The sequence below is a fragment of the Cnephaeus nilssonii genome, assembly GCF_951640355.1.
Source record: "Cnephaeus nilssonii genome assembly, chromosome: 7".
In the NCBI taxonomy this organism is placed as follows: Eukaryota; Metazoa; Chordata; class Mammalia; order Chiroptera; family Vespertilionidae; genus Cnephaeus; species Cnephaeus nilssonii.
Genome location: NC_137078.1, coordinates 33960902 through 33979315, shown reverse-complemented (window position 1 = coordinate 33979315; position 18414 = coordinate 33960902). Strand labels below are relative to the sequence as shown.

The 18414-nt window shown below is 36.1% G+C and overlaps 1 protein-coding gene across 5 annotated transcripts in view; it reads right to left on the bottom strand.

Annotated features, from left to right (window-relative positions):
- Positions 1–18414, bottom strand: part of EVI5 (ecotropic viral integration site 5) — a 185273-nt gene that overhangs the window by 69107 nt on the left and 97752 nt on the right. For all 5 annotated transcript variants that reach the window (XM_079776026.1, XM_079776024.1, XM_079776027.1 and 2 more), the window contains 3 exons: positions 11204–11338; positions 8313–8453; positions 6752–6910 (listed from right to left, as the gene is read on the bottom strand). In XM_079776026.1, coding sequence (XP_079632152.1) covers positions 6752–6910; positions 8313–8453; positions 11204–11338 — 435 coding nt within the window. The remainder of the gene's footprint in view (positions 1–6751; positions 6911–8312; positions 8454–11203; positions 11339–18414) is intronic.

The window sequence follows — 18414 nt, the reverse complement described above, 5'->3', positions numbered from 1 at the left end:
CTTAATATATAGTAAGAACTCAAACACTAGCTGCTTTGTGTATTTAATTATAGGACATGCTAAAAAAAACCCCACAGAACTTGAATCAAGTGACTGGAGATAATTTTTCCATTCAGGCTTAAACCAGCCTGAATTTTCTCAACCTCAAATTATTCTATTCAACCTCAAAATATTCTAATATTTCAGGGGCCTGAAAGCAACAATAGGAATTTTCATAACCAAAAACAAGTAAAATCTGGCTCCTCATTTAACAGTTCTTCAGCCTTGGTCAAGTTATCTAATCCCATCAAATTTCAGTACACTGGTATAAGCATAGATATTACCACTTGCCTTTCAAGGCTGTGTTGTGAGAATTATATGAGAAAAGTTTATGAAAGGAATCTCACACAATGCCTGAAATTTAAGATACTTAATAAATGCTCAATTGTTGCTATTATTGTATCTATTCTGAAATCGACCCTGCCTCTACTTTTAACAAAAAAATCTAGATTATATAATAGATTTAAGCTCCAACATTTTTTACCACTTCCGGGTTTCTTCATCTTCATTTTTACTTATCTTTCTGTCTCACAGAAGAAATGCCACCTTTCTAAGTAATGCCTCTATATTACTCTCTTCCTTTTCATTTTCAACAAATACTGTCTGTGTACAAAATTGTAGTTAAACTCTCAGTACTGTATTCAAAATGTTCCACCACCTCTTTCTACTGCCTTGCCTTCTACCATTAAAACAAATAACTATACTTCAGAGGAACATACCTTCAAGATAAGCTGCAAAGAATTCCCACAGATAAAACTCCTCCTGCACCCTGATTACAATTCCATGACCCAGAATGACAAAACACACATAAAACCCAAAAACTGCCTATGAATGAGAAACAGTAGATAAAAAAATAGCAAGAAGAGATTACTGAGAACTCTATATCATAAAATCACAGGGACTTTATATAAAATAATTTATGTTCAAAATTATTGGACATAAAAAAGGAAGCAAAAGCAAAGCACAAGTCACTGTCAATAAAATTTGACAAATTAAAAAAAATAACCAAGTACAATTTCTAAAATTAATATAGCCACTGATATTAAAAATCCAATTAAAGGTTAGATTAAATATATTGAAGAAACAATTAGTGTCTCAGAAATCAGACATAGAAAAGAGAATAAGAAAGTACAAAAAAAAAAAAACACAAAAAACCTGCCTAGTAGGGGTTGCAGGATAAAATAGAAGAAAAAAAAAAGGAGGTGAGAAATGATGGCCTAAGACAGCAATTTTCAACCTTTTTTCTCTCCCGGCACACCCAAAAGATATTATATTTTTGCCAATCTGACAACAAAATAGATATAATTTTGATTCATTCAGATAGGGTGGCTACTGTTGTGTTGGCTGTTGTCCTTTTTTTATTTGACAACCTAAGGCAGGGTTGGGGAACAACTGGCCCACGGGCCATATAAGGCCAGCAAAATCCTTTGCTTTAGCCCTGCCAGGTCATTAGGGGGGAGTTAATTAAATGTTTGGCCAAATATAGCAGGCTTTTTAAAAATATATGTTTTATTGTTAATAGTTTTACAGATATTTCCCATTTAGCAGGCTAATTTTTAAGTTGATAATTTTGTATGGCCTTCGAATGATATTATAAATATCCAAATGGCTGTTGGCAGAAAAAAGGTTTCCCACCCCTGACCTAAGGGAAAAGAGGTCAATGACCCTGACTAAATAGTCAGGTATTGCATGTTTTAAAAATTCTTGCAGCACACCAGCTGAAAATTGCTGATCTAAGAGATGATAATAGTTGAGAGTTTTTTACAACTGAAAAAAAAAAAAAAAGAAACTACATATAAACCCAAATGAAGTTTAGGAAACACAACTAGTCCCAAACAGGACAAATAAAATCCTCACCAAGAGAGAATGTAACAAAGCTTAGAATGCTAAAGAAAAGAAGAGGCAAATCAAGGTAAAATCTGAGTCTGTGAAGAGGGAAAGTGAAATATCTGGCAGACATATCATCAGGAAAAATATGTAGTGCTTAAAAAAATAAATTTCATCCTCCAATAGTATGCTCAGCTAAACTTTTACACAAGAGTGAGAGAAAGCATATTTATTTTCAGAAAGTGAGAGTATAATTACATGAGTGAAACTGGAAAGAAACTTAAATAAAAGAATAGAGAGAAAAAAAAAAGGTAAAATAGGTAGACAAATCCAAATGAGCACAGACCCCATAAAACAACAATAACGTCTAGTAATTTGGATGTATAAAAAAAGATATACAATAACAGTAAAATGTAAGATCTGAAGATGGAAGAAGAGCACATGAAGTTCATCTAAGGCCCTTACTACAGTTTGGAAGGAAGACAGAGATAATTACTAACTTTAGTCTTTGTTTAGTCAAGTAAGCATTTTCAGTATTTTTCAAGTAATATACACTAATATAAAATAAATTATGAAAGTCACACTAGAAGAGAGAAAGAAAAACAAAAGCCAATAAAAAGCAATAAAGGAGGAAAAAGCAGAGAAAAGGAAGACATAAAAATTACAAAGTAATTTCAAATTTATAATAATAAAGACTTTTGAATTCTGGTCAGGAATCTAGAGAGTCAGAAAGAGCATTGTGCCCACCCTTTCAATTAAAAAAAGAAAAAATGCCAGTCAAACTCTACGTTCATGGCTTTTGTTGAACCCATAGAAGTGAGGTCAGAGGGCAACCAACTAGCCCCAAATCTAAGGAGAGACAAGGGCAGAAGCAGTCAGAAGCTATTAATCATATTTCAACTAGAATAAGTATCAAATTGATGGAGGCCAAGTATGGAGCCCAAGGGGGCAGCAAAGTTCACAAACCTCTTCATGGGCCACAACAGGTATACACAAAAAAGATGGATGAGAATCTTGAGAAAGAGAGGTCAAAGGTACAGGCCTGAGGAAGGGTAATAGCAGCCAACACGGGAGGGGCACTAACTCTTGCTTGCCTCCTCTAGGGAATAAGAGGTTTAATTTGCTTGGAATACTAATCTCCTTGGGGCACTAGGGAAATTTTTGTATCTGAGGAAGGGGCAGGACTATATTTGAGCCTAGGACTATAGCTGGGGGTCCGGCAGGAGTACTTAAGAAGGCCAAATACCCCAGGTTCAGGGACAGTGCAGCCGAAGGCTGAGACTTTGTCAGAGCAATAGGACAGAGGTGTCTTCTGCCCAGCCAACTTCCTGTAACAGGTAACTGGAATACTGCTGGAGATTGACCCTCTCTGAGGTGCTATGCAAAGGGAAGACCTAGAGCCACTGAGAAAATGCTTTGGCAAACCAGCCCCCAATCTAAAAATAAGATATTGTTAGAGGAATTTGAAGTCTGTGGTGTAATGAGGGTTAACCACAGAAACAACAAACCTCAAACCCAGCCCAGCTTCTAACTATTAACTCAAATCCCCCACATTAAAGTCCCAGCAGAAGGAAAGGTGTGCGTATAACCAGGCATAAAAACTATTTACCTCAGTCGACTGTCCTACACAAGGTATCCAATTTTCAGCAGAAAAATTTACAAAGCTTAGGAAAAGGTAAGAAAAACAAAACATTACCAAGAGACAAAGTAATCAACAGAACCAGCTTCTTATATGACACAGATTTTAAAATTATCTGACAGGGTATTTAAAATAACTGTGATTAATGTGCTAAATGCTCTAAGGGAAAGGTGAAAAACATGCAAGATCAGATAGGTAATATCAAAATAATGGAGAGAAAAAGAAGAGAGCATCCAAAGAGTTGCTGGTCTTTAAACAATCTAACACGTGTAACTGAAATCCCAAAAGAAGACAGTATGAAACAGAAGAATATTTGGAGAAATAATGACCCAGAATTTTCCAAATTTTATGGTAGACATAACGCCACAGGTCCAAGAAACTCAGAGAAAAAGTAAAAACCACTCAACTCATATTTCCCAAAAGAGACTAATTTCATCAAAATTTAAAAATTTCAAGTTTATCACTTAAAGTTTTTCAGAGAATCTTTTTAAAAAGTATTTTCACTGACTCTATACCAGGTAGGGCAAAGGTAGGTTTACAGTTGTGAGTATGCAACACAAGAGTTTATTCTTATTATTTACAAATTATTGTACTATTTTCCATACAAATTTATAAACCTACTTTTGCCCCACCCTGTATTTATGTCCCTTTTTTATTCTTAATAGTGTTTGTGTCTTCTTTATTTTCTTGAAGTCTTACAGAAGTTTGCTTTATCTTACCAAACCAGACTCAAGAAGACACAGAAAACATGAGATCTGTAACCCTTCAACAACTAGGATCAATAGTTTCTATACTCACAAAATAAGTCTGTTTAAAGATAGAAATTCCAGCAAATACTAAAATAATGAGTGACTCCAATCTTATATAAAATTTCTGAGAACAGAAAAAGATAAAATACAACCCAACTCATTCACCTTGGAACAAAAATCAGGAGTCTCCCCAAAAAGGAAAATCTAACTTAGGTACAACAAAACCTAAAGTATGAAAAACCTGAATCCAGCAATGGTCATGTGTTGTATATGTTTCCATGTAAATGTTCTGTCACAACCTTTAGCACTTTAATAACTATCTCAATGTAACTGGTTTGCTTTACAATCCTATATATTTTATTTTATGCATTAAAAAACAATTATTTTGAGACAAAGTCATGGGTTTCAGACTGAAAGGGGGGTTCATGGCACAGAAAAATAATAAAACCCCCTTATAAAAGAAACTCTTAGAGATATACACAAGGAAACATGTACAGGAATGTTCAGAGCAGCACTATTTGTAATAGCAAAATTGGTACAAAGAGGTGTGTGGTTCAATAACTAAGATATGCACACTAGGTGGATTTTCTAAAAGTCATTAAGAATGAAGGAACTGGAGCTATATGTATCAACAAGGACACATGTCTTAACCTGGATGCTGGGTCCACAGGTGTTTGATGTAAAACTCTTTGAATGATTAATATAACATTACTATTAAACCACCATTTTTATTTTCCACATTTTGCAATGGGAAAACTTCACGGATCATCTCCAGTTCAAGCACTGGCACTTAGGAACCATTTCTCTTCTAGCAAAATTCATCCAAAATCACACTCATTAGTCAGGCACAATCCAAAATACAAAATCCTTAGGGAACCTTCCCCCAAACCACCTTTAGTTGGAACTAATTTTTCCCTCCTTTCTCCATAGCAATTTCTATCTAACTCTGTAATTACCATATTTCTGATTATGTATTTTTCCAGTTATATTAAGATATAACTGACATATAGCACTGTATAAATCTAAAGTGTACAGCATAATGACCTGACTTAATTATGAAGTGATTACCACAATACTTAATTAACATCCATTATCTCAGAAAATAAATTATATTAAATATAGTTTGTGAATGCCTGATTCCTCAAGTATATGTTCTTGGAAGGTTGGACAGTACTTTATTATCACAAGTTCTCGAAACCATGTTTGTTGAATTTGACTCATTCACTTATACCCACTCTGAAATAAATCCTGAACATGGCTTAAAAACTGTGTTTGCATCTTTAATATCTATACTGAGATAACATTTGATTATAAAAACTAGATTTCTACTTTTCATCTTACTGTTATTTTAACTACTACAATGAAAAATACAAGAAAATAACTTTGAACAATGTAAAACAAAATATATTTATTTATTTTAAAGGATTTACATATTCATGTTATGTTTAAGTTGGAATGACTGTTTTTTGCACATAAGTATACAGACTGATACCTGAGTTAACTATGCCCCCTACTGACTGAATAAGTATTTTGAAAACCAAATAACATTATAGAGAATAGAGAACATGGCCCACACAAATGCATCACATAAAAACTATATGTACCTTTATAATACAAATGGATATCATAAAAGGGACCTTTCAGATCTTAAATATATTTAAGATAGAGTTTATTAGAGAAAGGGGGATTTGAGAAGAAAGAAGTATAATTTTGAACTGACTCATTCAGAATCACATTACACAACTTTAGGAATCATTTTTCACATTATATTCTATACCAGTGGTTCTCAACCAGGGAATTTTGCCAAGGACATTTAGCAATGTGTAGAGATATTTTTGATCATTACTCTGTGGGGGCTGGGGAGGTGCTACTGACATCTAGTGGGTAGAGGCCAGGGATGCTACTAAACATCCTAAAATGCACAGGCCAGTCCCCACAATAAAGACTTCATCTGGTCCAAAAATGTGAATGGTGTTGAGAGTGAGAAATTTTGCTCTACATGAATATTCCCTCTCAAGTTGTGTAACAAGCTAACAAAGTCAAATGGAGTATTACAACTTGCTTAAACTTTGTTGAATGGGTCAAAGACATTAAGTCTCTTATATCAAAGACCATAATTTTAGCCCTATAATTTGAACTACAAATTATAGTCTAGATAGTTTCACATGTCCACCTTTTAGCTCTATTCTAGGGAGGATACAATCTGTGCATAAATTTTTGATCTGCTAATGATATTTTTTAAAATATATTTTATTGGTTTTTTTTACAGAGAGGAAGGGAGAGGGATAGAGAGTTAGAAACATCGATGAGAGAGAAACATCGATCAGCTGCTTCCTGCACACCTCCTACTGGGGATGTGCCCACAACCAAGGTACATACCCTTGACCGGAATCGAACCTGGGACCTTTTAGTGCGCAGGCCGACGCTCTATCCACTGAGCCAAACCGGTCAGTGCTGCTAATGATATTTTTTAAAGATATTGGACTTTCCATCTTACCTGTGTTTCCATTTCCATCATCCTTTGTTTTATTTCTCTTATTTCTGCCTGTGTTTCTGCTTCCCTAAGTCGAATGGTCATCAATTCATCTTGTAACTCATTCACAGCATTTTTCTTAGGTGGGTCTTTCCATCTCCCAGTAGTACGAGCTAAGTGGCGCTAAAACACAAAAAATTATATTGCAACAAATATTCCCAGTATCAAAATAAGAGCTAACTTTACTGAGCAATTCTTTTAGATCCAGTAGTATGTTAAGCACTTTATACACATTATTTTATTTAATCCCCAGAAACATCTAAAAAGTTAGGCACTATTATCTTTATTATACAGGTATGAAAAAAATGGAATTTGTGATTAAATAACTTCAGAAAGGTCACACTGTAGATCTCACTGCCAGTAAGTAGAAGATTTGGGATAACTCAGATATAGTTCAATTTTTAATACTGTGAATTAATTATAAACAATACAATTTTTTACCGTAATTTTTAATGAGATTTTCACATTATTTTTAATGAAATACCAAGAAAAGAAAAAAGTGGGGCTATTCATGAATTAAGGAAGCAATATTAGCAGTTAAGAGCAGTGTCCTAAAAATACCCATGGCAAAGGTACAGGTTATTTATTTTTAATTTCCAGTTTATTGCTGCTTGATACTTGGCAAAAAAAAAAAAAAAAAAAAAGCCATGGCAATGTCAAGGATTAATTTCAGTCTTTGCTAGATGCATCACTTACCCCAAATTCAAACCAAGATCACTAATCTGAAATGGTGTGTAGTTTTTGTTTTCTTCCTGCTCTCCCTTTCTTATATCATCTGTATTTTTGTTCGTTGTCAATAATTTCCCTCATATGTGAATACATTTGTTGGCATGTAACTAGCTAAATGTCTGATCTATTTTGTGAGACACCAATTTTCAAGTTACAGCCCTGACTGGCATCGCTCAGTAGTTAAAGTGTTGGCCTGTGCACCAAAGGGTTGCAGATTCAATTCCTGGTCAAGGGCACGTACCTGGGTTGCAGGTTCAATCCCAGGCCCCTGTTGGAGTGCATGCAAGAAGCAACCAAGCAACCAATTGATGTGTCTCTCTCACATTGATGTTTCTCTCTCTCTGTGTCTCCCCCAGACTACTTCCACTTTGTCTAAATATCAATGGAAAAAATATGCTCGGGTGAGGATTAAAAAAATAAAAAGTTACAAATTTATATTGGTGTCAGCCTTCTACTATCTCATACTGAAAAATGGATTTAATATCAACAGAAGAAATATGTACTATATAAAGGATTATTTCTTTATAGGTTTTTAGAAAAAATACATAAATTACAATAATATAACAGCAAAAATATGATGATCTCTATATTATCTTCTTTAATTATAAGTTAAAAAGGGAGAAACAGTTAAAGGTACTTGCAATATATAAATTCTCTCAGTTGTGTACATTATACAGGGTCTTTCATACTTTAAAGTCATATCCCAATGTTGGTCATCAACTACTTCAAACTCATACAAATTGTATATTCACGTTTTACCCTCTTTTTAGAAAGCACAAAAAACATATTGATATACCTGCCAGTGCTCCTCTAAATCTCTGACTTGTTGTCTAAGTTCTTTCAAACCCATAATAGCTTCTGCTTCTCTCAGTTTCACAGCAATGAGTTCTTCCTGAAGCCTTGCAATGTTATTCTCATCAGGAAAGGAGTTGTTTCTCTAAAGCAAGAAAAAATTTAACTTGAGATTTTTAAATGTAAACAATAAAATAAAATAAATAAAGCATATAAGAGCTATTTTGTCCCATATATAATTATACTTAATTTTATTGAGATACTAGAGGCCCGGTGCACGTGCACTCAGGGAGCAGGGGGGTCCCTCAGCCCGGCCTGTGTCCTCGCACATTCCAGGAGCCCTCAGGGGATGTCGGACTGACTGCCGTGGAGGTGGGAGAGGCTCCTGCCACCGCCCCTGTGCTCCCCAGCTGTGAGCCGGGCTCAGGGCTTCTGGCTGAGTGGCGCTCCCCCTGTGGGAGCGCACTGACCACCAGGGGGCAGCTCCTGCATTGAGCATCTACCCCTGGTGCTCAGTGTGTGTCACAGCGACTGGTCATTCAGTCGATTTGCATATTAGCCTTTTATTATATAGGATAATTCACAAACCACAAAACTTACTCTTAATATACACTAGTCAGTGGTTTTTAAGAGATTCACAGGGCTGTATAACCAACATCTTGATCTAATTTCAAACATTTTAATTACCCCCAAAAGAAACCCTATACCCATTACCAAGCACTCCACACTCGCCTCCCCGCCCCCACTCTCTGCCTTCCCAGCCCTTGGCAGCCCTTATTCCTTCAGTCTCTATGGATTTTCTATTCAGGACATTTTCATATAAATGGAATCATACAATAGGTGGCTTTTATAATTAGCTTCTTTCACTTGTCATGTTTTTAAGATTCATTCCTTTTTTTTGCCAAATAACATCTGTTATATGGATATACCATGTTTTATTTATACATTCATCAGTTGACAGAACTCTGTGTTGCTATCACTTCTGGCCATTATGTACAAGGCTGCTATAACTGTGTGAAAGTTTTTGTGTGGACCTATGTTTTTAAGTCTCTTGAGTATATATCAAAGAGCAGAACTGCCGAATCAAATGGCATTTCCACATTTAATTTTTATGAAACTGTCAATCTTTTCCAAAGCAGCTGCACTATTTTACATCCCATAGGAATGCGTAAGGCTAACTACTTAATGTTGAGAACAAAGAAAGTCTAACTCTACTTTGTTTAGTAACACTAATCAGTGTTACAAACCAATAGAATTAAAAAGGTTGTTCAACATGGCAATAAATTTACTCACCTGTGATTAGTACTCCAAATGAAGCATAATATCATTTACATTTTAAAGATTCATGGAAAAGAATAGCCTACCATCTGTTTTGTTGTATTTTCTCAGCATGTCACTTTGGAAAGGAGTATAAAATCTCTGTGCGTTAGTCACTATTTATGTCAATAGTTACAAATTTAATACTACTATTAGATTAGGTGACTATGAGATTACTCTCCTACCATACTGAAAGACCCACCTTAGGATATAGGGTAGCCCTGAATTAAACTGCTCTGGGAAGTGACCAAGAGATCCTAAAAGAGATGCCCAGTAAAAGCTCCATAGGTAAACTGAGGTACTAATGAGATTAACTTGAATCTATGAAATTTTCTCTCTCTGATGAAATAAAGTGGTTCTTGCCAACTACACATTTTTATGAACTTTACATATTTTCTCTATAGAAAACCAAAAATTTACTGCATATACATAAAAAGAGAGCCCTGCATGAAGAAATTAACCATAGGAAGCACAAAACCTCCCAATTTCCTTTCTACCCTATGCCATGAATACCAACAAAGCTCCTTAAGAAATCCATTTTTAAAATGGACTCAAGGACATTTCTTACTATCAAAAATTCAAAACAGAGAGGCCCAGTTTCTTATCTAAATCATGGAGCCCATTGCCAAAACCGGTTTGGCTCAGTGTATAGAGCGTAGGCCTGCGGACTGAAAGGTCCCAGGTTCGATTCCGGTCAAGGGCATGTACATTGGTTGCGGGCACATCCCCAGTAGGGGTTGTGAAAGAGGCAGCTGATCGATGTTTCTCTATCATCGATGTTTCTAACTCTCTATCCCTCTCTCTTCCTCTCTGTAAAAAAATCAATAAAATATATTTTTAAAATAAATAAATAAAAATAAATCATGGAGCCCAGAAAACTCCAAAAGTTAGAGACCAAATATTCTATTAGGCATTTTCACAGCCTTGTTGGCCTTTTTCTCAATAAACAGAATAAATTTTCCAAAATAAAATAGCAAGCAGATTTCTAGCAAAAATTATTCCACTACTGACTGTAGTTATTTCCTGTTCTATTTCATTAAATTATTTCCTGCTCTATTTCCACTATTTGCCTAACCCTTCAACTTCTTTAATGACTTTGAAAGGAGATAAGTTAGCTTCCATAGCATACCTCAGGCTAAGATCTTCCTGAGGTGGCTTAGTATAGCTTGGGAAATTGCAGCAGTTATACTCAGATGCAATTCTCCCTGAAATGTTTATGTATTAGTCATATCCAATCTCTTGCAGAAGAAGACATTACAATATTTGAGAACAGTTCATTTCTACCCCCTAAGTTTCTCTTCTCCAACATTTAAATATTATTCATATCAAAATTATCATGTTTTCCTGTAAAATGACTCTAATCTCTATTTTTACCCTTAAATATGGGGCTTTGAGTAGTATGGCAACAACAAAGAATAATTGGGAATCTTATATTTTTTCCTTTCATCTCTCAGTATCTAATATGTAAGGTTTCTAATGTGTAAAATCACCAAATCCAACTGAACTGCTCAATAAGTACTTAACAATTTATCACATATCCCTTTATTTTGGGAGTAACAGCATTTATGTTGGTCTCACCTTCTCCATATCCAGGACTTTATCCTGCATCTCCTTTAGTGCACACTGAGCCTCAGCTTCCCTCAGACGGGCCTGAACCAATTCCTTCTCTAGCTGTAGCACAAAATCTTCATTGTAGCTGGAACTGCATTTATGCTACAAATTACAGACATATACTGAAATTTCATGAAGCATAAACATGTATGTATAATAGAAATAAATGCAATGGCACAGTACAGTTATTAAGGGCAATCAAACATAAAAGTTCCATCTACCCAATATTTTTAGCATATCTCCTCCAAATAACTTTTCAATGAATAAAAAAGTTTGACATCCATAAAGATGATCACATTATTGGGTGTTGGTAACCAGTTATTAAACTAATCAAATCCAATTTATAGAAAATATCTCTTTATCTTTCTATCCATCCAGATACTAAGAATTTGCCCTGATTCCATAGACCTGCACTGTACAATAGTGTAACCATTTGCCGCCTGTGGCTACTGAGCATTGAATGTGGCTCGGTCAAGTTGAGAAAGGCTGTAAGTGGAAAATACAAACTGGATTTTAAAAATGTGAAATACAAAAGGTAAAATATCTCATTAATAACTTTTATGTTGATTACCTGTTCAAATAATATTTGAATATACTTAGTTAAACAAAAATATTCACTTATCTGTAATTATTAATTACTACTTTTAATGTGGCATTTTAAATGCCAATGTGGCTCATTATATTGCTATTGGACAGTACTGTTTTGGACTACAGAAGATAAGTACAAATTTACTGAAAATTCTATTTTAATCTAATAGAAATAAAAACAAGGGATCCACAATAATATGAACCATCCTAAATCCCAGCAAAACAAAAATGTATTTTCTTTTAGAAATATAGATCTCTTTAAAAAATATGCATAAAAATTAGTGCTGGAAGCAGAGAAAAATGCAGATACATGGAACCTTTCCATTTCCTCTCCTACGCTATAATGTGAATAGCAATGCAGCCACTTAAAAAATCCCCTTTTAAACCAGTTTCTACACAAAAGTTGTTCTAAAAGCAGCAAAAATATGTCTAATTCACCACCTTAAATTCATCACTTTACATTTAACTAATGTAGTAAAGAAAAAGTGACAACTCGTAATTTCCAAATAGTCATAGAGAACAATCTCCTACTGAACTAGCATGAGAATGGCTCCTTTTATTCTTCAGAATATTAGGAACAAAACCGATGTCAGGCTAAAACTCTATTTAAAAAAACTGTTAGGTGCCTAATTAAAACATATGGTACTCCCTTACCCCAGTTACCCAAACAGATGACGTCATTTTTAAAAATGAACAGTTCACTTATTAAGCAAATGAGGACTTTTTAATTCAATACATTACACATTATTTCTCCTAGTAATTTTCTGATACAATTAAAACATTTCATTACAAGAAATACATCTGCAACAAGTATATCACTTTTAGCAAATACTTACCTTACCAAAGAGGAGAAAGGCATTCTTTTGGAATGACCAAATAACAGGTGTCATCATTTTTGTTTAATGAGATCATATTTATTTTATGAATAATACCAGGATTTTTTGCCCTTAATCTAAAGCCCTAGAAACTGCAGTTCAGGTTTGTTAGCCAAGACTCTATTTTAGGAAATCCCCAGGAATACATCAAACCCAAATGGCCCATATGAGAATGGACTCATTGACCTGGTATAAACCGAATGATCCAACCAAGCACAAAAAACAGTGTTACTAAGATTGGGAGAAATTTTTTCAATAAAATTTACAAAACTTCTAATTGTTCTCTTGTTCAAGTGGTAAATTCTAAATTCCACAGTTTATGTCACTTCTCCTTTCATACTTCCCATTTGTTCCTCAACCCACTGCAAACTAGCCTTAGTTCTTGATAAAACTGCTCTAATTACAAACAGCTCTAATCTTCACCAGTCAACTGATTAATCTTAAATAAAACTTTCTCCTGCCTTAGATTTTGGGATATTTCTCTTCCCTGGTTCTCCTGCCTCTCTTCTCTATCTCCTCTACCAATTCTACTTCAGATAGGTATCCATGAGTTTCAATATTGTGTTTTCTCTCAATCTTTCCTTTAATTTTCTTATTTTGTAAATCCATCCTATGTGATTTCTTCCATTGTCTATATAGTAGTCTGCATGTATAGGCAGTATCAGATATTGTCTTTATATAGTCTACTTAGAAGATGTATGATATCACCAAGGAAGCATCTATTAAAATAGCAAAATGGGGAAGGTAGAGGGAAATAGGGACAAGAAGAGAAAGAGAGGACAAACAATCTTGGAATGGAATGGAATGGAATGGAATGGAATGGAATGGAATGGAATGGAATGGAATGGAATGGAATGGGATGGAATGGAATGGGACTCTCAAGTCCATATATCCAGCCCACATCCTTTTATTAAGCTAGATCCATATTCACAATTTCCTACTGGTCTTCTGAATCTGGTTGATCTCATATTCACCTCACATTCAACATGTCAAAACTCAACTCCCCATCTTCCTTCCTAATGTATTACTATTTTGCTAAAAATCCCAACATCTAACATATGACCAAGTCAAAACTTCCCCTCTCATCTTCCCCTTATAATCATAGAACCTGAATAATTTTTCTTCCAGATATCTCTTGAATTTGTCTGTTCCTCTTCACCTTTATTGTCTTTGTTTTTATTCATGCCTTCAACTCTTTCTTGGGACTATTGCAGCAGTCCTACATATATCCCTTCCTGTTTAGTGGGTATCAATATTTTATGTTACATTTCACACTAAATTGAAATGAATAGAAAGCATTTTTATAATTCTTCCACCTGGACCCTATTGTTTTGAGCCAGAGGAATTTTTTTTATTCCACATTTATTAATACAAATGTTTTACTGAAAATTATACAAACATTGAAATACCTTTAAAAAGTATTCAGGATGAATCTAACTCCGCTAAGCCACTTTCACCCTGGCCAATTATATTCACACACACTTTTGTTGGACAAAAAGTATTTTCATTTTAAAATCAATTGGATAGGATGATCCATTCTGTGGATACCAGTCAGCTCCTTCCTAGCCACTTCCGTCATTGTCCCCAAACAGGCTTATGAACAAAGTGGTCATGGTGACAGGGGGGGAGGTTATGCATGGGCTCAACAACATGGATTTCCACTCAATGAGGCTATGGCCACTGCAGAGTGTCCAATCTGCCAGGAGCAGAGACCAACACCAAATCCCTGATATGGCACCGATCAGTCAGCTACCTGGTGGCAGGTTGATTACACTAGACCAGTGGTCAGCAAACTCATTAGTCAACAGAGCCAAATATCAACAGTACAACGATTGAAATTTCTTTTGAGGGCCAAATTTTTTAAATTTAAACTTCTTCTAATGCCACTTCTTCAAAATAGACTCGTCCAGGCCATGGTATTTTGTGGAAGAGCCACACTCAAGGGGCCAAAGAGCCGCAAGTGGCTCGCGAGCCGCAGTTTGCCAACCACGGCACTAGACCATTTCCAACATGGAAGGGGCAACATTTTGTTCTTACTGGACTAGACACCCACTCAGGATATGGGTGTGCGTTCCCTGCATGCAATGCTTTTGTCAAATTAGCATCAATGGACTTAAAGAATGCCTTATCCACCAGCATTGCTTCTGAACACAGAACTCACTTCACAGCAAAAGAAGTGCAATGATGGGCTCAAGTTCACAGAATTTATTAGTCTTACCATGTTCCCTAATATCCTGAAGAAAATGGCTAGACAGAACAGTGCAATGGCTTTTCTGAAGACTTAGTTACAGTGCCAGCTAAATGACAATACCTTGCAGGACTGGAGCAAGGTTCTCCAGAAGTATGAATATGCTTTGAATCAGTGTCCAATATATGGGTTTTTTTCCATAATAAGGATTCACAGATAAAGGAATCAAGAAGTAGAAATAGGAATGATACCACTCACTGTTACCCCTAGTGACTCACCAGCAAAATATCTGCTTTGAGACTCTACACCAGTGATGGCGAACCTATGACACGCGTAGCCATTTCTGATGACACGCGGCAGCTGAGGCGGCCGCATGCCGAGGATGAAACATTTGCGACTAGAGTCTTGGAGTTAAGAGTCTAACTCCAAGACTCTAGTCCAGTGATGGGCAACCTTTTGAGCTTGGTGTGTCAAACTTCGCCAAAAAACTGAGCATAACTTGGGTAGTGTCACTTTGAGGAAAAAAACTAACTCCAAGACTCTAGTCGCAAATGTTTCATCCTCAGGAGCAGCAAATGTTTCATCCTCGGCATGCGGCCGCGTGTCATCAGAAATGGCTACGCGTGTCAGTGCTGACACGCGTGTCATAGGTTCGCCATCACTGCTCTAGTCGCAAATGTTTCATCCTCCCCTATTAGACACTCTGTGCCGGAGGTCTGTAGGCCAAAACAACAGAAGTCCGGCACAGAGCGTCTAGTTCTGGGACTTCGGTTAAGCCGGGATCTTTGCCCTCACTTCCGCCGGCAGAGCAGGGAGCAGCGGAACGCAGCGGGGGACGCATCTCTGGGGGCCCTGCCATTACCAGTAGCCAAATAACAGTTAACCACAGCAACCATTATCTACTGTTCTGGGGTGTCATGGATTTCTAATCCATCATTACTGAGATAAGTGAGGGGGAGGCTGGGAGAGGCGAGGGTTTGTGGCGTGCTATGGGTGCCGTTTTCCGCCATTAGAAATAGTGGCAGCCATTTTAATTCACATAAGGAACACCATCTTGCTCCATAGTGCAGACTCCATTTCACCACTATTACTGTTGTGCATCCTTATTAACCCCTATTTCTGCTTATTAACCCTGCTCTTTCCTAAAAGACAGTTATATGCACCATTTTGTGGTTAGTTAGGCTAGTTAACCCTAATTGCCTGCAGGCCTAACAAGCTATCTATAATTCTATCTTCTGTCACTGCTCCCCTGATGGAGAACCCAAAAAATAAAAAACTAAGGTTAAGTAAAGGAAGTAGTAGTAGCAGTGGCCGACCCTTTCAAGAGACATGGACGAGATGTATGACTTTATAGAAAAAAATGGCAGATCATTTTGTGTTTTATGTACTGAAACGGTAGTAAGCAGAACATGGAATATAAATAGACATTTTGAAACTAATCATTCCCAGCTCTTGGAAAAAAGTGAGGATGAAAGGAAGGAATACATTTCCAGGCAGCTATACCTTTATAAGAGCCAATCTAATTCCATCCTTAAATTTATGAAAGGCTCTACAAATTTAACATCTGCAAGTTTGAGCATTGCTCACTCTATAGCTCAGCATGGAAAAGCGCTCAGTGAGGGAGAATTTATTAAAGAAACTCTCCTAAGATGTGCACCAGTTCTATTTCACGATATGCAGAATAAAGATGCAATTATTAAGAGAATATCTGAGTTACCACTCAGTAGAAATATCATAAAAGATCAAATAATGAGACTGAACACAAATGTACAACATCAATTAAAGAGAGACATAAGGAAGTGTAAATATTTTTTGATCTCTCTTGATGAAACTACTGATGTCACATCACATGCTCAGTTGGCCATTATCGGTCGATATTCTGATGGTCTCACAATGAGAGAAGAGTTGATAAAGTTAGTATCAGTGTCAACAAGTAAATCAGGAAGCGAAATATGTAAGGTTGTTATACAAACATTTCGTGACCTAAGCATTGATATCTCTAAAGTTGTGTCAGTGACGACAGATGAGGCACCAAATATGGTGGGGGGAAAAAGACGGATTTGTCAAATTGTTTACAGAAGCTATTGGACATCCGATTGTGCCTTTTCATTGTATTATCCATCAGGAGCTTTATGTGCCAAGGCAGGATTCACTGACTTAAACGACTTAATGTCAGTTGTTACAAAAATAGTTAATTTAATAGCTGCTCGCCCCCTTCACAAGCGAGAATTTTCGGCACTTTTACTGGAGTTTGATTCCACCTACAGTGGACTGCTGATGTACAATAATGTAAGATGGCTGAGCCGAGGCAAAGTTCTTGAGCGCTTTGTGGAGTGCTTTGAAGAAATTAAGGTATTTCTTGACGATAAGGATCTGGGAAACTTTCCTCAGCTTAATGATGATAAGTGGGTCAACACCCTAATGTTTTTTACAGATCTCTCTGTTCATATTAATGAACTGAACTTAAAGTTACAAGGTTCTGTCAAAAGTATTGACGTTGTTTGGATACATAAAAGCTTTTGAAAGTAAAGTTAAAATTTTCAAGGGAGATGTAGAAACTAAAACTTGTAAGTATTTTCCTCGAGTAACAAAGTATTTTGAGAAGGCCAGTGCAGCTGTACAAAATGAAATGGAACTCTTGCATATGAAGTACCAGCATGTTTTAGACTCGTTACTTGACCAGTTTAGTGATAGATTTAGTCAATTTAGAAGTCTAGAACAGACCATGAAAATAATTAAGTATCCTGATGTAGTAGTCTACAGTAGTTTGGAATTAAATGGTTTCCAATGGATGCAAATTGATGATTTGGAGATGCAACTTGCAGAATTTCAAGACAGTATCTGGGCTCAGGTGTTTGTCGACTTGAGGTCAAAGCTTGAGAATCTGGAAAGGTGCCGCTTAGAGAATCAAAAGGAGTGCCACTACGAACAGGAAATTTGGAGTGCCTGGAACTGACTACCAGACACTTTTAGCACCCTGAAAAATATAGCAATGGCTTTACTCACAATTTTTCCCTCTACATACTTTTGTGAGGCCTTATTCTCAGCCTTAAATAATATCAAAACCAACAAAAGAAACAGACTGACAGATGAAGTTAGTAGCGCTTGCTTGGGCCTGAAGTGTACAAAATACCAACCTTCAATTGAAGATTTAGCCAATGATATTCAGCAACAAAAAAGTCACTAATAGGCATGTTAGTTAAAGAATTCCCCCTCCCCCTCACTTATCTTAGTTCACGGCACCCCACACAAGCTAAATAATATCAAGACCAACAAAAGAAACCGACTGACGGATGAACAAAGAAGTCACTAAGCAGGTAAGTTAAATATTTAGTTTTTGGTTTATTAAATACAATTATATATAACAATTATACATTTATGTTTAAACTATAAATATCACGAAATGATGTTTTTTCCTCAAAGTGACACACTACCCGAGTTATGCTCAGTTTTTTGGCAAAGTATGACACACCAAGCTCAAAAGGTTGCCCATCACTGCTCTACACTCTGCTGATCTTCAGATCTTA